This window comes from Lynx canadensis, chromosome B1 (genome assembly GCF_007474595.2).
Source record: "Lynx canadensis isolate LIC74 chromosome B1, mLynCan4.pri.v2, whole genome shotgun sequence".
In the NCBI taxonomy this organism is placed as follows: domain Eukaryota; kingdom Metazoa; phylum Chordata; class Mammalia; order Carnivora; family Felidae; genus Lynx; species Lynx canadensis.
The window spans coordinates 82,205,447-82,227,534 of NC_044306.2; the positions used below are offsets into that span (position 1 = coordinate 82,205,447).

At 35.7% G+C, this 22,088-nt stretch overlaps 1 protein-coding gene across 2 annotated transcripts in view; it reads left to right on the plus strand.

Moving 5' to 3' along the window:
• Positions 1–20,356, plus strand: part of ANAPC10 (anaphase promoting complex subunit 10) — a 110,107-nt gene extending 89,751 nt beyond the window's left edge. The window contains exons 5-6 of one of the 2 annotated variants that reach the window (XM_030312995.2): positions 12,437–12,505; positions 18,572–18,992. In XM_030312995.2, coding sequence (XP_030168855.1) covers positions 12,437–12,505; positions 18,572–18,802 — 300 coding nt within the window. In that variant the 3' untranslated portion in view covers positions 18,803–18,992. Of the gene's footprint in view, positions 1–12,436; positions 12,506–18,571 lie in introns of both variants that reach the window. The other variant, XM_030312996.2, reaches the window with a different exon arrangement.
• Positions 20,357–22,088: the final 1,732 nt, after the last annotated feature.

Below are 22,088 nucleotides of genomic sequence, written 5' to 3' on the forward strand. Positions count from 1 at the left end.
CACTTCTGTTTGTTTTTTTTTTTTATGCGAGTTTTGTTTATGGTGGAGTTAATCAGTGTATCCTTGGAGGGGTACACCTGCTCTTAAATCATAGCCAGAGTAGAGGTAATGACTAAGAGGCTGGTGTAGGAAGCAGAATCCCAGAGCCAAGCTGAAAGATAATTTCATAGAGAAACTCTAATGGATTCTATTTACCTGTAGTTTTTACCATTGTAGTCTTTGCAGCACAGCAGCTGATATTAAAGAAGGAATATTAAGGAAATGTGGTAGCTCCTATTCAGAAGTGACTTAATAGGCTTTGGTCTGGCAGTGGTGCTGATGTTGTGGTCCATTACATTGCTTCTCCTGCCACTAGGTGGAATAGCTACTATGTAGGTTGCCTCTAAAACACATATTTTATAAGAAGCTGATTAAATTGGCCAAACAAGATTATGGTCAAATAATGAAATATTGAAGAAATGTTTATTCCAAATTAACACTGGGAATTGTCTCATTTTGTTATATCTTTTTGGGTTAGTTACAAATATTTGTAAAACCCTCGACCTTCTTAAACATGGAATTTTCACTAGTCTCATATACACTTTTCAGTATTCATTATTCATCTGATGTCCTTATGTATTACTTTTCTACTTCTGTGTAACATATTACCACAAATGTAGTGGTTTAAAACAACACATGTTTATTATCTCACAGTTTCTGTGAGTCAAGAGTCTTAGCTGCATCCTCCACCCAGGATCTTAGAAGGCTGCAGTCAAGATGTTCCAGATGTGGTCTCATAACGGGCTTGTCTTGGAAAGGATCTAAGTACAAGTTCACTCAGGTAGATGTGTTTTTAAGCACATAATTTCAAGTCTTTTATTTAGCTTAACATTAATAAATCTTGACTTTATTCATCTTTAAATTCATGTATCTTTACCAAGTTACCACTTATTTTCTCTGTAATATATTAACATTCTCTTAGTATCTTTATAAACCATGTTCCATATTTTGTGCACAAAACTATTTTTAAACTACAATACTATTATAAAGCTTTAAAATTAACCTTAAAACTTTAAGTACAAATAGATCTTGTGGTTGGAATCATTAAGTAAAGTCATTAGATAAAATCCAAAATACAGTAATAAACTGTATCAAAGAACTCTTCTGAGAGGGTCCCTGGCGACTTTGACCAGATTGGTCAAAGATTGGTTTCACTGAAACCACTGAAATGATTCCAGTGATTCCAGTCATTCAGATTGGAATGCGATAAAGATAACTAGCAGATAAAACAAAAACAAAAACAGAACTTTAAAGGGATTTTGCAGTAAAAGGGAATTAGGGCAGCAAGTGGAGGAAGATAGGATTAAGAAAGGTCTGTTTTATTTTTAATTTTTAAAATGACAAATACTGTGGCATGTTCGAATGCTGGTGACAGTGATCCAGTGGAGAAGAGAAAATGATTTGGAAAGACAATGTTTATGATGGGAGCAGAGTCTTTGGTTGGGAAAGAAGAAATGGGATCTGTTGACAGATAGAAGAACTAGCCCCAGAAAAGTGCAGGAGCAGTTTTTTTTACCGTATAACAGCTGATGGGAAGAAAGGTTTTTGTTTTCTTTTCTGATTGCCTCTGTCTTCTTAGTGAAATAAGATACTAGCTCAGAGAGAGAAGATTAGAGTAGGTGTTAGGATTTGAGGAGAAGCCTAGAAACAGCTATCCCAGAGACAGTGAAAGCAAATTTTCTAAAGGGGTATAGTAGGAATTATGCATGGTGCTAAATATACACTTGAATATATACTTGTCATCTTGAATTTAAAGTGAGAACTGGGGCACCTGGGTGGCTCAAGCCCCACAGTGGGAACTGTGCTGACAGCTCAGAGCCTGGAGCCTGCTTCAGATTCTGTGCTCCCTCACTCGCCCTCTGTCTCTCTCAAAAATAAACAAATATTAATAAATTAAAAATAAAGTGAGAACCAGTTAGCATGGTTTGTTTGTTTTTCTTCAAATTGAGAGTTTCTTCAAATTGAGAGAGAGTTGGGTTTAACCAGGATTATTGTTATTTTCCTTAAAAAAAAAAAAAACAATGAGAGAGGGGCATTGAATCTTAAGTGTGTAAAGAGATTATCATAATGAACTATGGGATGTCATTGAGATAAAGTAGGAACTAAGATTGAATGATTAATGAATAGTAAAAAAACAGATAGCATCAATAGTCTAGCTCTTTCACTAGGGTTAATACTATTGCCATGGGGTCATTAGAGAAAGCCAGTGTCTTAGGAGCCTGTAGAGATGGGGATATTTTAAGTCAACATTCAGCTATATTGCAGCTACTACTCATGATCAAGTACAGAATATGACTGTGGGAGGCACAACTAAGGTAGATATCAAAATTATTGCAAGTGAACAAATTCAGGAAAGAAGAATCCAAATTGTTAAATGGATTGTCTCTATGGATGTTGAAATCAGCAAGAAGGATGAGTCTATTAGTGGAGGAAAAGAGTACTGTCAATGAGATATTAAGATCAGGTATTGAAACTTTCAGAAATTTTTCCTCTTACTATCAAATGAAAAATAGCTTTTTAAATAAGATAAACACATGTTTATTGAGAAAAACATGCATAATACATAAAGTTAGAATAAAATGAAAATGATCCATATTCTCACCATTACAGATATTGTCTATATTTTGGTGAATATCCTTAGACTTTTCTCTATCCATACAAAAATAATCTTTAAAAAAATATATATATAAGAATGCAACCGATTTCTGTGCATTGATTTTATATCCTGCAACTTTGCTGAACTCATGAATCAGTTTTAGCAGTTTTCCAGTGGAATCTTTTGGGATTTCCACATAGATTGTCATGTCATCTGTGAAGAGTAGAAGTTTGACCTCCTGGCCAATTTGGATGCCTTTTATTTCTTTGTGTTGTCTGGTTGCAGAGGCTAAGACTTCCAATACTATGTTGAATAACAGTGGCGAGAGTGGACATCCCTGTTTTGTTCCTGACCTTAGGGGGAAAGCTCTCATTTTTTCCCCAGTGAGGATGATATTAGTGTTGGGGTGTTCATATATGGCTTTTATGATCTCGAGGTATGGTCCTTCTATCCCTACTTGAGGGTTTTTATCAAGAAAGGTTGCTATATTTTTTTCAAATGCTTTCTCTGCATCTGTTGAGTGGATCATATGGTTCTTGTCCTTTTTTTTTTTTCCTTTTTTTAACTTTATTTTTTATTTTTTAAAATTTACATCCAAATTAGCATGTAGTGAAGCAATGATTTCAGGAGTAGATTCCTTAATGCCCCTTACCCATTTAGCCCATTCCCCCTCCCACAACCCCTCCAGCAACCCTCAGTTTGTTCTCCATATTTATGAGGCTCTTCTGTTTTGTCCCCCTCCCTGTTTTTATATTCTTTTTGTTTCCCTTCCCTTATGTTCATCTGTTTTGTCTCTTAAAGTCCTCATATGAGTGAAGTCATATGATATTTGTCTTCTCTGACTGACTAATTTCACTTAGCATAATACCCTCCAGTTCCATCCACTAGGTGCAAATGGCAAGATTTCATTCTTTTTTATTGCTGAGTAATACTCCATCATATATATATATATGTATATATATATATATATATATATATATATATATACACACACACACACACACACACACACACACACACACCTTCTTTATCCATTCATCCATTGATGGACATTTGGGCTCTTTCCATGCTTTGGCTATTTTAGCCTTGATTTCTCTTTCTGTTGCTTCATTGTTGGTGTATAGGAATGCAGCCGATTTCTATGCATTGATTTTATATCCTGCAACTTTGCTGAACTCATGAATCAGTTCTAGCAGTTTTTTGGTGGAATCTTTTGGGGTTTCCATATACAGTATCATGTCATCTGAAAAGAGTGGAAGTTTGACCTCCTCCTGGCCTTTTATTTCTTTGTGTTGTCTGGTTGCAGAGGCTAAGACTTCCAATACTATGTTGAATAACAGTGGCGAGAGTGGACATCCCTGTCTTGTTCCTGTCCTTAGGGGGAAAGCTCTCAGTTTTTCCCCATTAAGGATAATATTAGCGTTGGGTCGTTCATCTATGGCTTTTATGATCTCAAGGTATAATCCTTCTATCCCTACTTTCTTGAGGGTTTTTATCAAGAAGCGTTGCTGTATTTTGTCAAATACTTTCTCTGCATCTATTGAGAGGATCATATGGTTCTTGTCCTTTCTTTTATTGATGTGATGAATCACGTTAATTGTTTTGTGGATATTGAACCAGCCCTGCACCCAGGTATAAATCCCACTTGGTCATGGTGAATAATTTTTTTAATGTATAGTTGGATCCGGTTGGCTAATATCTTGTTCAGGATTTTTGCATCCATGTTCATCAGGGAAATTGGTCTATAGTTCTCCTTTTTAGTGGGGTCTCTGGTTTTGGAATCACGGTAATGCTGGCTTCATAGAAACAGTTTGGAAGTTTTCCTTCCATTTCTATTTTTTGGAACTGCTTTTAAGAGAATAGGTGTTAACTCTTCCTTAAATGTTTGGTAGAATTCCCCTGGAAAGCCATCTGGCCCCGGACTCTTGTTTTTGTGGGAGATTTTTGATTACTAATTTGATTTCCTTACTGGTTATTGATCTGTTCAAATTTTCTATTTCTTCCTGTTTCAGTTTTGGTAATGTATATGTTTCTAGGAATTTGTCCATTTCTTCCAGATTGCCCATTTTATTGGCATATAATTGCTCATAATATTCTCCTATTATTGTTTTTATTTCTGTTGTGTTGGTTGTGATCTGTCCTCTTTCATTCTTGATTTTACTTATTTGGGTCCTCTCCTTTTTCTTCTTGATCAAACTGGCTAGTGGTTTATCAATTTTGGTTAATTCTTCCAAAGAACCACCTTCTGGTTTCATTGATCTGTTCTACTGTTTTTTTTGGTTTCGATAGCATTAGTTTCTGCTCTAATCTTTATTATTTCCTGTCTTCTGCTGGTTTTGGGTTTTGTTTGCTGTTCTTTTTCCAGCTCCTTAAGGCGTAAGGTTAGGTTTTATATCTGAGGTCTTTCTTCCTTCTTTAGGAAGGCCTGGATTGCTATATACTCTTATGTATATATATACTCTTATGACCACCTTTGCTGCGTCCCAGAGGTTTTGGGTTGTGGTGCTATCATTTTCATTGACTTCCATATACTTTTGAATTTCCTCTTTAACTGCTTGGTTAGCGCATTCATTCCTTAGTAGGATGTTCGTCAGTCTGCAAGTATTTGTTACCTTTCCAAATTTTTTCTTGTGGTTGATTTCGAGTTTCATAGCATTGTGGTCTGAAAATATGCACGGTATGATCTCAATCTTTTTGTACTTACTTAGGGTTGATTTGTGTCCCAGTATATGGTCTATTCTGGAGAACGTTCCATGTGCACTGGAGAAGAATGTATATTCTGCTGCTTTAGGATGAAATGTTCTGAATAGATCTGTTAAGTCCATCTGGTCCAATGTGTCATTCAAAGCCATTGTTTCCTTGTTGAGTTTTTGATTAGATGATCTGTCCATTGCTGTGAGTGGGGTGTTGAAGTCTCCTACTATTATGGTATTACTGTCGATGAGTTTCTTTATGTTTGTGATTAATTGATTTATATATTTGGGTGCTCTCACATTTGACGCATAAATGTTTACAATTGTTAGTCTTCTTGGTCTATAGACCCCATGATTATGATATAATGTCCTTCTGCATCTCTTAATACAGTCTTTATTTTAAAGTCTAGATTGTCTGATGTAAGTATGGCTACTCCAGCTTTCTTTTGTTGACCATTAGCATGATAGATGGTTCTCCATCCCCTTATTTTCAATCTGTAGGTGTCTTTAGGTCTAAAATGGGTCTCTTGTAAACAACCTATAGATGGATCTTGTTTTCTTATCCATTCTGTTACCCTATGTCTTTTGATTGGAGCATTGAGTCCATTGACATTTAGTGTGAGTACTGAAAGATATGAATTTATTGCCATTATGATGCTTGTAGAGTTGGAGTTTCTGGTGGTGTTCCCTGGTCCTTTCTAATCTTTTGTTGCTTTTGGTGTGTGTGTGTATATATATAATTGTTTTTTCCATCTTTTCTTCCCTCAAAGAGTCTCCCTTAAAATTTCTTGCGGGGCTGGTTTAGTGGTCACAAACTCCTTTAATTTTTGTTTGTCTGGGAAACTTTTTATCTCTCCTTCTATTTTGAATTACAGTCTTGCTGGATAAAGAATTCTTAGCTGCATATTTTTCTGATTCAGCACATTGAATATATCCTGCCACTCCTTTCTGGCCTGCCAAGTTTCTGTGGATAGGTCTGCTGCAAACCTGATCTGTCTTCCCTTGTAGGTTAGGGACTTTTTTTTTCCCTTGCTGCTTTCATGATTGTTTTCTTCCCTGAGTATTTTGTGAATTGGACTATGATATGCCTTGTTTATGGTTGGTTTTTGTTGAATCTAATGGGAGTCCTCTGTGCTTCCTGGATTTTGATGTCTGTGTCTTTCCCCAGGTTAGGAACCTTTTCTGCTCTGATTTGCTCACATAACCCTTCTACCCCTATTTCTCTCTTTTCCTCCTCTGGGACCCCCTATGATTCTGAAGTTGTTCCTTTTTAATGAGTCACTGATTTCTCTAATTCTTAAATTGTGCTCTTTTGCCTTAATCTCCCTCTTTTTTTCTGCTTCATTATTCTCTATAAGTTAGTCCTCTATATCGCTGATTCTCTGTTCTGCCTCATCCATCCTTGCCGCCACTGCATCCATCCGTGATTGCAGCTCAGTTACAGCATTTTTAATTTCATTCTGGCTATTTTTTACTTCTTTTATCTCTGCAGAAAGGGATTCTAATCTATTTTCGACTCCAGCTAGTATTCTTATTATCATGATTCTAAATTCTTGTTCAGACATCTTGCTTGTATCTGTGTTGATTACGTCCCTGACTGTTGTTTGTTCCTCCTGTCTCTTTTGAGGTGAATTCCTTCGTTTTGTCATTTTGAAGGGAGAAAATGAATTAATGAGGTAGAAAAATTGAAATTAAAAAAATTAAAATTAAAAAAATATTAAGATTAAAACTTACACACACAAACAAATTGAATAGATGATGCTAGATCCTAGGTGTGTTTTGGTTGGGTGTTGAAAGTGGTTTGACAGATTAGAGAAATGAAAAAAAAAAAAGAGGAAATCGTTTGAGAATTTCAAAAAATGAATACACTAAAGTAGACTAAAATGAGATGATGTGGGTAAAATAGAATTGGATAAAATATACACAAAAGTAGAGAATATAGTAGAAAAAAATTAAAGAAAAATATTTTTTAAAAAATTAAAAAGAAATATGAATTTTTTCATTTTCTGTATTTAAGAAAAAAGTAAAGAAATGAAAAAGAGAAAACAGATAAAAAAAGAAAAAAAATCATTTGAAAATTCGAAAAAATGAATACACTGTAGTAGACTGAAATAAAATGATGGGAGTAAGATAGAATTTGAAAAAATTTACATGAAAGGAAAAATATAGTAATAAAAATTAAATAAAAAGATTTTTTTTTTCAACGTTTATTTATTTTTGGGACAGAGAGAGACAGAGCATGAACGGGGGAGGGGCAGAGAGAGAGGGAGACACAGAATCGGAAACAGGCTCCAGGCTCTGAGCCATCAGCCCAGAGCCCGACGCGGGGCTCGAACTCGCAGACCGCAAGATCGTGACCTGGCTGAAGTCGGACACTTAACCGACTGCGCCACCCAGGCGCCCCTTAAATAAAAAGATTTTTAAGAGAAATTGAAAGTAAAAATGAAGTTTTTCTCTTTCTACATTCAAGAAAAAGAGAAAAAAGAAAAAGAAAGAAAAAAAGGAAATTGAAAATTTGAAAAGGTGAGTACACTGAAGTAGACTAAAATAAAATGATGGAAGTAAAGTAGAATTTGAAAAAATTTACACAAAAGTAAAAAATATAAAATAAAAATTAAAGACATTTTTAATAAAAATTGAAAATAAAATGAGTTTTTTCTCTTTCTGTATTGAAGAAAAAGAATTGTAAAACAGAAAAAGGAAAAAGAGAAAAAAAAAAAAAGAATACACGAACCTGCTAACAGATTGAAGTAGGACTGAAATTGCTTCGTTTTCCCCTAGAGGTCAGTCCATGTACCTCTTTATAGTCCATAAATTAAGCCAGTGGTGAGGTTTGTGTCCTTAAAAAGAGAAGTTGGCCCAGTTGGGCGGGGCTCAGTGTAATAGCTCCACTCTCCACTAGATGGCGCTGCTAGCTTACTGGGGTAGATTGTTGCAGTGCTTGTAGGTGCGTGTGCACATGCGCGGGAGCGGTGAAAATGTCACTACCCAGCTACCCAGTCTGTTCTCCCAGATCAGCAGTTGCGCACAAGTCCTCTGTCTTCAGCTCTCATCCACTCCCTACTTTTCCACTCTCAGTGACCAGGCCCCAGGCAGTACCTCTCTCCCAAGTTTTGTCTCAGATGCGGCTGTTTCCCTGGACCCTTACTCCAAAAGACTGTGGCTTTGATCCGTTCCGCCCCTCTGTGGGAGGGTCTTACTGAGCAATGGCTGAATGAGCAATGGCCTAATGTCAGCAGCACCCTGGAAAGTCCACTGGACCCTGCTGTTGCTGGTGCCCTGAGACTGCAGCCAGGTGCCAGCCCGCCCCCAAAAAAAGGTTGCGAGACAGTGTAGCATCAGCATTTCAGGGATTATGGAAAATCTCAACACACATCTGGCAACAGGCTTCACCCTCAACGACCTTGCCCCAGCACCACCAAATGTGGCTGCCATCAGGTGTCTGCTAGGACCAGGTGGCTTTAACAGTCTCTACCAAATGTCCTTCCAACAGTGGAACCGCTTTTTCCCTGTGTGGCCCGAGAACCTCCTGAACCCCACTCTGCTCCTGGGGATTTGCCCTTCCCACCAGAGCATCGCCAGGTATCGAGCTGCGTAGTTGCAGACTTTGCGCTCCCCTTGTTTACAGTCTCAATGGAATTTAAACCCTCTCCTTTCTCCTTTCACCCTTTTTAGTTTAGTCCCTGCGGCTGTTTCCAATTTTCCACTTTCTCTCCAGCTACTTTTGGGGAGGGGTGCTTTTCCCATATGCTCCTCCCTCCCCAGTCTCCATCCTCTCTCCGCCTGCAAAAGGGGTTCCTTACCTTTCACGGCTTCTTGCTCCCCAAGTTCAGCTCTTCGTGTCGTGTACCTGCTGAATTCTGTGGTTCAGGTTGTGCAGATTGTTGTGTTAATCTTCCAATCAGTTTTCTAGGTGTGTAGGATGGTTGGTCTGGCTGTATTTCATGGACGCAGGACACACAAAAAGCTTCCATGCTGTTCCGCCATCTTGGCTCCTCCCTTGTCCTTTCTTTTATTGATGTGATGAAACACATTGATTGTTTTGCAGATATTGAACCAGCCCTGCATCCCAGGTATAAATCCTACTTGGTCGTGGTGAATAATTTTTTTAATATATTGTTGGATCTGGTTGGCTAATATCTTGTTGAGGATTTTTGCATCCATGTTCATCAGGGAAATTGGTCTATAGTTCTCCTTTTTAGTGGGGTCTCTGTGTGGTTTTGGAATCACGGTAATGCTGGCTTCATAGAAACAGTTTGGAAGTTTTCCTTACGTTTATATTTTTTGGAACTGCTTTTAAGAGGATAGGTGTTAACTCTTCCTTAAATGTTTGGTAGAATTCCCCTGGAAAGCCATCTGGCCCCGGACTCTTGTTTTTGTGGGAGATTTTTGATTACTAATTCGATTTCCTTACTGGTTATTGGTCTGTTCAAATTTTCTATTCCTGTTTCAGTTTTGGTAGTGTATATGTTTCTAGGAATTTGTCCATTTCTTCCAGATTGCCCATTTTATTGGCATATAATTGTTTATAATATTCTCCTATTATTGTTTTTATTTCTGTTGTGTTGGTTGTGATCTCTCCTCTTTCATTCTTGATTTCATACACCAATGAAGCAACAGAAAGAAAAATCAAGGAATTTATCCCATTTACAATTGCACCAAAACCCATAAAATACCTAGGAATAAATCTAACCAAAGAGGTGAAAAATCTATACACTGAGAACTATAGAAAGTTTATGAAAGAAATTGAAGAAGACACCAAAAAATGGAAAAAGATTCCATGCTCCTGGTTAGGAAGAACAAATACTGTTAAAATGTCGATACTACTCAAAGCAATCTACATATTCGATGCAACCCCTATCAAAATAACACCAGCATTCTTCACAGAGCTAGAACAAATAATCCTAAAATTTGTATGGAACCAGAAAAGACCCTGAATAGCCAAAGCAATCTTAAAAAAGAAAACCAAAGCAGGAGGCATCACAATCCCAGACTTCAACTTTATTACAAAGCTGTAATCATCAAGACAGTATGGTACTGGCACAAGAACAGACACTCAGATTGATAGAATAGAATAGAGAACCTGAAATGGACCACAAACATATAGCCAACTAATCTAATTCTAATTCATCTAGTTTGTGCTGATGGGTTCCAGCTTCTCTTTGCTCTCCACCACTCTACATTCATGTTCACTTTTGATTTCCTATGCTATGAATTTCAAGCTCCAGCATCAGACATGAAAGCAACAGCCTTAGAATTTACCCATCTTCCACTGTGTAAGGTAAACTCCCTGTATAAACACCCTATTACATACCTCCACCCACCCTCTCCACACACGTATACACATACATATATGTGTGTGTGTGTGTGTATACATATATATATATATACACATATATGTATATATATATGCTGCATGCACATGTACACACACACATACACACACTCTAGTGCTCTGCTTCTCTGACTGAATTTACACTGACACACTGGCTGAGCTGGAGATCCAGGAGGGATGTCTTCAAGAAAAACGTGGAACCGAGAGAGGACACATGACTATTTCAAAAGGTATTTTAACCATAAAATACCTAGGAATAGATCTAACCAAAGAGGTGGAAAATCTATACACTGAAAACTATAGGAAGCTTATGAAAGAAATTGAAGAAGACACCAAAAAAATGGAAAAAGATTCCATGTTCCTGGATAGGAAGAACAAATATTGTGAACATGTCGATACTACCCAAAGCAATCTACATATTCAACACAATCCATATCAAGGTAACACCAGCATTCTCCACGGAGCTAGAACAAACTATCCTAAAATTCATATGGAACCAGAAAAGACCCCGAATAGCCAAAGCAATCTTGAAAAAGAAAACCAAAGCAGGAGGCATCACAATCCCAGACTTCAAGCTATACTACAAAGCTGTAATCATCAAGACAGTATGGTACTGGCACAAGAACAGACACTCAGATCAATGGAATAGAATAGAGAACCCAAAAATGGACCCACAAACGTATGGCCAACTAATCTTTGACAAAGCAGGAAAGAATATCCAATGGAATAAAGACAGTCTCTTCAGCAAGTGGTGCTGGGAAAATTGGACAGCAACATGCAGAAGAATGAACCTGGACCACTTTCTTACACCATACACAAAAATAAACTCAAAATGGATGAAAGACCTCCATGTAAGACAGGAAGCCGTCAAAATCCTTGAGGAGAAAGCAGGCAAAAACCTCTTTGATCTTGGCTGCAGCAACTTCTTACTCAACACGTCTCCGGAGGCAAGTGAAACAAAAGCAAAAATGAACTACTGGGACCTCATCAAAATAAAAAGCTTCTGCACAACGAAGGAAACCATCAGCAAAACTAAAAGGCAAACCAACAGAATGGGAGAATATTTGCAAATGACATTATCAGATAAAGGGTTAGTATCCAAAATCTATAAAGAACTTATCAAACTCAACACCCAAAAAACAAATAATCCAGTGAAGAAATGGGCAAAAGACATGAATAGACACTTCTCCAAAGAAGACATCCAGATGGCCAACTGACACATGAAAAAATGCTCAACATCACTCATTATCAGGGAAATATGACTTCACTCATGAGGACTTGAAGACACAGAACAGATGAACATAAGGGAAGGAAGCAAAAATAATATAAAAACAGGGAGGGGGACAAAACATAAGAGACTCTTAAATCTGGAGAACAAACTGAGGGTTGCTGGAGGGGTTGTGGGATGGGGGATTGGGTAAGTGGGTAGGGGGCATTAGGGAATCTACTCCTGAAATTATTGTTGCACTATATGCTAATTTGGATGTAAATTAAAAAAATAAAATAAAATAAATATGTATATATGTATGTATATATATGTGTATATATAATCATATAATCCATTGTTTAGTATTTTGCTTTTTAAAATTAACCAGAGATGGCTTCAAATTACTGCGAATATGTAAAGAGATACATCATTTTTACTTGCTATAGGATATTCCAGGATATGGATGGACCATTATTTATTTAACCACTCTGTGCTTTCCTATTGCTGAGTAACAAATTACCCAAAACAAGAGTAATCATTTATTATCTCTCATGATTTCTGTTCAGGAGTTTGGAAAAAGCTTGGTTGGCCATTTCTGTCTTGGAGTCTCTCATGCAGTTACAGTCCTATGTCAGGTAGGCTGACTGAGACTGGAGAATCCACTTCTAAGGTGTTTCACTCATGGCTAGCAGGGTGGTGCTAATTGGTGGCTGGGGGCCTAGGTTTCTCTCCACATGGACCTCTTCGTGGGGTTCTTGAGTGTCGTCGTGTCATGGTAGCTGATTTCTCCCAGAAGGAGTGATACAAAAGATCCAGGAAGAAGCTACAATGCCTTTTATGATTTATCTGCAAAGTCACACATTGTCACTTGTAACATACTCTGTTGGTTACACAAAACCAACCCTAAGCCATTGTAGGAGGAGGTTATTTAAGAGTGTGACTCACCAGAGTCTTCTTGGGGGCTGGATACCACCGCCACTCTTCTATTGGTAGTCATTTAACTTATTTTCAGTTATGAATATTACTATATATATGTATAATCCTTGTGCCCTTTTCTTTAGTATTTCTCTATAGTTCAGAAGTGAAGTTATTCTGTTAAAGAATAGTTACATTTAAAATTTTGATAGGTATTGCCACATTACTCTTCAGAAAGGTTATACCTATATAATTTCCATATCAGTCCATGAGAATACACTTCCCTTATTCTCATCAATAATTCGTGTTCTTAATTATTTGAATCTCTGCCAATGTGATAGATGCTTTATATATATATGCATATACATATATGTGTATTTATATGTATATACATATATGTTTTATATGTATATATGCACATATATGTATTTATATGTATATATACATATATGTATATATTTATTAGTGAGATTGAACAATTTCCTGTGTTTGTTGGCCCGTTGCATTTGTGTGTGTGTGTGTTGTGTGTGTGTGTGTGTGTGTGTGTGTGTGTTTAGTCTGTACAGGTGTATGTCCATTTTTTAAATTTGTGTTGATTTTTTTCCTTAAGATTACTTTTTTAAAAAATGTTTATTTATTTTTGAGCAAGAGAGAGAGATTGCGAGCAGGGGAGGGGAATGGAGAGGGAGACAGAATTCCAAGCAGGCACTGCTCTGTCAGCACAGAGCCCAACATGGGGCTCGATCCCACAAACTGTGAGACCATGGCCTGAGCTGAAATCAAGAGTCAGACGCTTAACTGACTGAGCCACCCAGGCACCCCAGAAATTCGATTTTTAATTCTATTATTGTTACCTTTTATAATTCCCTTTAGGTCATATATGTATATGTTTATGTGTAGGATGTAAAGGAAATTGTATTATGATAAGGAGATTAGTGGCGAATTTTCTCCTGCCATATTTCATTTCATTTAATTCATGTTTTATTTACATAATATAGGATTTCAGATAAAAAAATTACTACCAGATTATTATCTTTACATCATGTAAAACACATTATGTATTTAAAAGCACAATTTTTGGAATCACACTGCCTATTTCATTCACTGCTTTGCCACTTACCAGCTATGTGACCTCATCAAAACTAGTTAACACTTTTCTGTGACTCAGTTGTTTTATTTGTGAAATCAGAATAATAATATCTGCCACATTGCTAGCATTAAATAAATTAATATACTTAATGTACTTAGGGTATTACCTGGCACATAATATGTGCTAGGTAAGAAGTTGCTGCTGTTATTATCATGAGCATTCTTTTTGAGGAATTATTATTGACATTTACATTTTATTTTATGAGCATTTGATTTATTCTTTTTGACTTTTTTGTCTGTTTCTTCCTCACTACTAGCTAGCATTTTTATTATGACTTCTTGAAGTCTTATGTTTAAATCCTATCTCTTTGTATTTCTCTGAGTAGTTTTTTTTCAGGTGTGATCTGTCTTATTTGCCACTGTTTTGTTTTGTTTTTTCAGTCCCTAGAACATTGCTTGCCATGTAATATTTACTCAGTAACATTCGATGAGCATGGAGCCCTGGCATATCTGTTAAGCTCTGGTGAGAGGGTGCACTAGAGGGAGACTACATGGCAGGAAGAGGAAAAAGAGACTTGCTCCCTTTTGTGTCCTGTTTGTTTTCCATCATCCTAGTAGTGTTTCTTCACAGCAGCATTTCCTCCCCATAGCTATACCTGATTCCAGTTTGCAGTTTTTCTGACACTCACAGCACCAGCCCAATGAACCCCATGTCAGAAATGTCAGCACCACAAGGCGGTCTGCTCCCACTCCTCAAGAGTTCCCTACGCCAGCCCCATAGGGCTCTTCCTCCAGGGGCACAAACACCAGCCAAACAGCTCCCTCCTCAGGGATTGGAGTTTCAAATCCACAGGACTCCTTTTCTGAACTTCCCCGTTTTGATAATCTCAGTCTCTTTTCTTTTCTTCCCCCAACCTTAGAATTTCACTTCTTGTACTTGTTCCCTCCATGTTACCTTAGTTCTCTTGGCCTCTTCACTTCTCTAGTTAACAACTTGATTCCTACTTAGTGAATTCTCTCTTAAAATAACTTGTATGCCCCCTGACTCCAGGCTGAGTCAGGGGGCATACAAGTTATTTTCTATTTTATGAAGTTATATTACCTTTCTGAGGGTAAATTCCATCAGTAACTACTCCCTATGTCAGGGGTCAGCAAACTGTAATCCAGGGCCAACTCTGGCCAGTGGCTTGTTTTTGTAAATAAAGTTCTGTTGGAACATAGGCACACTCATTCACTTTCATAATACCTGTAACTGTTTTCACTCTGCAAAGATAGACTGACCAGTCATGATATGGCCACACTTAAAATATTTACTTTTGGGTCCTTTACAGCAAAAATTTGCCAGCCCCTACCCTACATGTACAGCTAATAATGGTATTTTTGGTGTATAATAGGCCAATAAAAAAATGTTAAGTGAGTGAATATATAGAGAAAAGAGCCAAAAAGGGAGATGGTAGGAAGAAAGAACAAGGAGAAATATAGAAAAATTTGTATAGTAATGGTGATGAAATTTTCATTTATTGAGGTAAACCAGAAATGGAGAAAAAAGAAAGCTAAATTGGCAAATTTTTACCTTTCATTGATTTTCTGATTAAAATATAAAAATATTATAATTTTTGCTTAAGGTATATTCATCTGTTAACCAAACATTTATAAAAACATAAGAATTATATATACTGTATATTGTTACGGGTTTTTAAAAAGTTTTTATTTAAATGCCAATTAGTTAATGTACTTGAGTTTTTTGCATCTATGAAGTAATCTAAGGTATGACAATATCAGAATAAGAACTTTCTAGAGATGACTGTGAGAATTCTAAACTGCCCACAGTAGAACTGCAGTAGACACATGAGTTGAAATTTATGACTTCTGGGCAATATAGTTGATTATGAAACCATTTGAAAGATGTTAACATCTGTATGTACTTTGTAATGTAGTTTTAGTAATAGAGATCAGTAAGCCTTATGATATGTTCTAAAGCAATGTTAATAGTATTTATTGAATAATTTATTACATTTATAATGCTGTGCATATCATGCCAAAAAGCATTTATGCTATAAAATCTTAATATAACTTTCAGCACACCGAAGCATTTAAGATATGCTAACAAAATAACATTGAGTCTATCAGAAATAATGGTTAAATTTGTCAAAAACATTCTACTAGTAAGGAGTTGAATTTAGAATCTTAGTTTTACATTTTGTTCATTGTTGAGGTTCATTATAGTACATTTACCTTGAGAATGGATTCTTCCTACCAGATATGCTTTCTCCCTTCTCTGTACTCCCACAAATATCTGTTATAATAGTTTCCTTTACCTACTATAACAAATCATCACACATGTAGTAGTTTAAAGCAACACAAATTAGTTATTTTACAGTTCTAGAGGACATAAGTCCAAAATGGGTCTTACAGATTAAAATCAGGGTGTCAGCAAGAGGCCTACTTTCCTAGGGATTTCTAGGGAGAACCATTCCTTGCCTTTTCCAGCTTCTAGAGGCTACCTACTTTTCTTGGCTTATGGTCCCATCACTCTAACCTTTGCTTCTACCATCACATCTCCTTCTCTGGCTGTACTGTCTTCCTCTTACAAGGAATCTTGTGATTACATTAGGCCCACCCAGGAAATCCAGGATAATTTTGTCATCTCAGAATCTTTAACTTAATCACATCTACAAAGCCCTGTTTTCCATGTAAGTTAAAATAACCCCAGGTTTTGAAGAAGGACATGGATATCTTTGGGAGCCCATTGTTCTGCCTCCATATCTTTCTTCTTTTATTTAGAATTATTAAATGTCAGACCTGGAAGGGACACTGGAGATGATAACTTGTCCAATCCTTTTATTTTATACTTGAAGAAACTGGGGCGCCTGGGTGACTCAGTCAGTTGAGTGTCTAGCTTTGGCTCAGGTCATAATCTCGCATTTGTGGGTTTGAGCCCTGTGTCAGGCTCTGTGCTAACAGCGTGGAGCCTGGAGCCTGCTTCAAAAATAAACATTAAAAATATATATACTTGAAGAAACTGATTGAAGTCAGAGAGGTTGTTTGTCTGCCTCAGAGCTTTTTTTTTTTAATTTATTTTTTTGAGAGAGGGAGAGACAGAGCACAAGCAGGGGAGAAGGGCAGGGAGAGAGAGAGAGAGAGAGAGAGAGAAAGAGAGAAAGAGAATCCCAAGCAGGCTCCACACTGAGCAGGGAGCCCGACATGGAGCTCAGTCCTATGACCTTGAGATCATTATCTGAGCTGAACTCAAGAATTGGACATTCAGCCAACTTAGCCACCCAGGCGCCTCTGGCTCTGAGCTTTTTTTAAGGTTAGGAACAAGGCCTTATTCATGTTATACTTAACTTTACTTAGAAAAATACCTTGAACATTTTAACTACTCAGTAACTATTTTGTTACCTGAATGAATAAAAGGTTAGTGATGGAAACCAGATCTATCTGGTCTCTGATTCTTTCATTTTAAGTTAGTGCTAATGGAAGTTTATAAAAAACAAAACAAAACACTGAAAATACCACAAGGAGTAGAGATTTATTCATTCTTATGTTCTATGGTTAAAAAGAGGAAATTATTCAGTCTTAAAAATAGCGACTTTTTAAAGATTCCTGTTCTCTTTCTCTTGTCCCATCTTTACTTTTTTCTACCCACCCTTCTCCTCCATAAAAAAAAATGAATGAAAGAAGGAAGGAGGGAAAGAGGGAAGGAAGGAAAGGGCTGGAGGGAGGAAGGGAGAGGAAGAAGAGAAAAATGAGAATGAATGAAAGAAAGGGAAGAAGGGAAAAAGGGAAGGAAAGAAGATACAGTGGTGTGTTCACTTAATTGTTTTGCTAGAGTCACTCATGGAATCCACATTTAGATTCTCTGACACCTCTATTTGGCTGCGTTGATAAGATAAGCCTGTATTCTCTGTGATATATATAGTTTATATGTGTTCAATAATTAAGATAATTTAGAAATCAGTATTTATGTTTTAAAAACTATTTCATAACTTTAGCAAAAATTTTAGAAATTTAGGTTTATCTTTTGACTTAGGATTTTCTTTCCCTTGTTAAGGAAGGATAGCTTGGACTCTTGATTAAAATAAAATTTAGAATTAAAAACAAACTTGCCTGGCATTTCTTATTAAGAATTAAAAATTTTTATCTAGCATTTTATATTAAAAATCTAGATTTTAGGTTTAGAATATCATCCAGGCTACATAAATCACTTACTATTTTTCAAGGAAAAAAAGCTTTGTCTGGTGGCTTTTTAAGGATTGATTTTCTTTTGTTATTCTTGTAATTTATGTAGAATCTGAATGTGTTTGTGTATATTAGGTATGGTCCTTGAAATAAAATATACTTGAAGCATAATGTTAGATTCTTTTCCTACTTATATCAACATGGTCTTCCATTGGCTGTATACGTTTGTACATGTCTAATTCTAAACTTGTATGTTATACAGATTTCTATAAACCCTAAGACTGCATATGTCTGTTTTTATTTTGTCTACTAAGATGGTACATGTAGAGTGCTTATTAGCAAGTGTAAAAATGGACCATGGTGTAAAAGTGCCAAATAACTAGTAATGGTTGTTATCATACTGTCATTCTCTCAGTGAGCAAAATGTTAATTATAAGTCAACTTTAGAATGTGTTCATTGTAATAAATTATGTTCATCGGGTGAAAACATAATCCCACTTTTGTTTTCTTGGCAGCAACTTGAATTGGTGGAACCAAGTGGCTGGATTCATGTTCCCTTAACTGATAATCATAAGAAGCCCACTCGCACATTCATGATACAGATTGCTGTTCTAGCCAATCACCAAAATGGAAGAGACACCCACATGAGACAAATTAAAATATACACACCAGTGGAAGAGAGCTCCATTGGCAAATTTCCTAGATGTACAACTATTGATTTCATGATGTATCGTTCAATAAGGTGACCTTAACACAGAACAAAAGTCATTATACGTACCTTTGTTTTATCTTGTCAGTAAATATTATATCTGGAATCTTTATTGAAAAAAACATCAGTTATTTTGCAATTTTGTATGCATTGAAGAGTATTTTATTGTAACTTTAACAAATAAATTTTGGGTCATACTATTTTTATTTTCTTTAACATATAATAAAGCTCACATATTTTACATTATTAAAAAAGTATTTGAAGCCCCTCATTAAATTTTTCATTATATCAAAAGAAAAACAATTGAAGTGAGTATTTTAAGAGATACGCCATTTTTAATAACCAAGTTATTATTTCATATAGTGGTCATGTGTTAAAGTAATGATTTATTGCATGTTTGGGAACAGTACTATGTTCTATCAATTAATAGGCCAAAATTATTCTTTTTTTCCCCCTCTCTCTAGAGGAAGCTTATTCTTTTAATACTGGGCCTTTTAAAAAATAGTGTCAAAATAGGCTTAGCATTAGATATCTGATGAGAACCATTCTGATTTGGGGAATATAGTTAATTGTATCATAATTACTTCCATGAAATACTTTTAATCCCAGGGTTCTCTGTATCCCGATATTGTGTCAGAGATTGCCAGTATCATCTGCTATTTATTCTAATGCTAGTGCTCCTTATAGTAGATTTTTTTTTTTTAATTTGTGTCTGACACAGAAGCATTCTCTGAGGGATGATAATATGTCTCATAAAAATTTTTAAAATGTATAAAATTGTTCTTTGTATATGAAAATATTTTAAAGGAGCTTAAATATGTTTTCTTTCCATGGTTTAAAATGAATAGATTTGATTCTGTATGGTTTTTCTTTTTTTCCCCCATATCTACTACTTTTTAGGAGGATGGTTATTTAGCCACAGAACTTACCCAGATTGGCTCTTATGTTTAGGAAAGGTTCCTGGGTGGTTCTTGCATTGCTTGGTAGACTGAAGTCTTGAATAGTAAAGTTTTAGATATTTTTTTTTTTTTACTTGAAGTATACTTAACATATAGTGTTCTATTTGTTTCAGGGTGTATAACAGTGATTTGACAATTCTATACGTTATGCAATGCTCACCACAATAAGTATAGTTACCATCTGTCACTATACAGAGTTGTTGCAGTATTATTGATTATATTTTCTATGCTGTACCTTTCATCTCCATGACTTATTTATTTTAGAACTGAAAGTCTGTGCCTCTTAATCCCCTTCACCTATTTTACCCATCCTCCTTATCCCCTCCCCCATAGCAACCACCAATTCTCTATATCTAAGAGTTTGTTTTATTTTTTAGACTATGCATATAAGTGAAATCAGATGGTATTTGCCTTTCTCTATTTGACTTCCTTCACTTAGCATTATAGCCTCTAAGTCCCTCCATGTTGTAAATGGCAAGATCTCATTCTTTTTTGTGGCTGAGTAATATTCCATTGTGTATGTATTTATATAGTACATGTTCTTTACCTTTTCATCTACTGATGGACACTTGGGTTGCTCCCATATCTTGGCTATTGTAAATAATGCAGCAATAAACATAGAGGTGCATATATCTTTCTGATTTAGTGTTTTTGTTTTCTTTGGGTAAATACCCAACAGTGGAGTTGCTGAATCATATGATATTTTTATTTTGAATTTTTTGAGGATCCTCTATATTGTTTTCTACAGTGGTTGCATCAATTTACATTCCCACCAACAATCTATAAGGTTCTCTTTTGTCCACATCCTCACCAACACTTGTTATTTCTTGTCTTTTTGATAATAGCCATTCTGATAATAGTGTGAAGTGATAAGTCATTGTGATTTTGACTAACATTTCCCAGATGATTAGTGACCATCTTTTCATGTATCTCTTTTGCCTATTTTTTAATCAGATTTTTTTTTCTGTTGAATTGTGGAAGTTCTTTATATAGTTTGGATATTAACCCCTTATTGGATGTATCATTTGCAAATACCTTCTATTCAGTAGATTACCTTTTTGTTTTATTGATGGTTTCTTTCTCTATGCAAAAGCTTTTTATTTTGTTGTACTCCCAATATTTTATTTTTGCTTTTGTTTCCCTTGCCTGAGGAAACAAATCCATAAATATGTTGCTAAGGCCTATGTCCCACAGATTACTGCCTGTGTTTTCTTTTAAGAGTTTTATGGTTTCAGGTCTCATGTTTAGGTCTTTAATCCATTAAATAGTAAAGTTTAAAAAATAATTATATGTATGCTTTATTCTGGCAAGGAGTACTAATTTGCATGGCTACTATAAAAAAAAAAGGTGTCACTTTTTCACTCGGGAGAATATCTGATGTTCTTTCAGTGAGTTCCACAAAGAGTTTTATTGTCATTTTCATTTTGTTTCTTTGAAGTAAGAAGCATGGTAGGTGATCTATAAGGTCACCAAAAAATCTATAATCACGACTCATTTGGGATCAGCAAATTAATCTGAATATAGTTGGGGGATGCTGGAAATGGAAGAAGAGAGGAAAACACATGGATAGGAATTAAAAGAAAAGGAGGGAATCAAAGAAATAATAACAATATTTACTAGGTACTGTATTGAATCTTGTGCTTTAGTCTGATAAGGAAAACATTCATGTAAACAACAGGGTCTTAGTATAAGAGATAGAGACATTTAATAAAAAATACAGGCGGGCTTATTAATAATAATGTTATTACTTGCTAAATGCTTATTAAAATTTTGCTTAAAAGAAAAAGGAAGAAGACTAATTATCATTTACATGATCCCCTCTGTTATCTCTTACTACTAATAGTTTGCTATAAGGCTCCTAAAATCAGGAGGGATTAAGAAGAATGTTGAGAAAATCCGTATGTTTTCTATTTCTACTTTTATTCTCTTTTTTATATGCCAGCTGGGTGACCACCTTTCTTAGGCATGGGGAAACTTGGTAGCTGAGGATAATGGAAATAATACTTCCCTTTTTATATGGGTTATTTAAAATACAGACAGACCATGTATTGTATTGACAAAGCATAATTATCTAAAGTAGTTGCATTTCTTTTTTAAAAATGCATATTATATACTTGACAAAGGATTTGTATTTAGAATATATAAAGAATTTTTACAACTCAACAGTAAGAACACAAACAATCCAATAAAGTAAGCAAAAAATTTGAATAGTCACTTTACCAAAGAGGACATAGGATTGGCCAATGAGCATGTGAAAAGATGCTCAGCTTCACTCAACATCAGTGAAATGCAAAGTAAAGGCACGATGAGATATCATTTCACAGCTGCTAGAATGGCTACAATTAAAAAGATGATTGCAAGGGT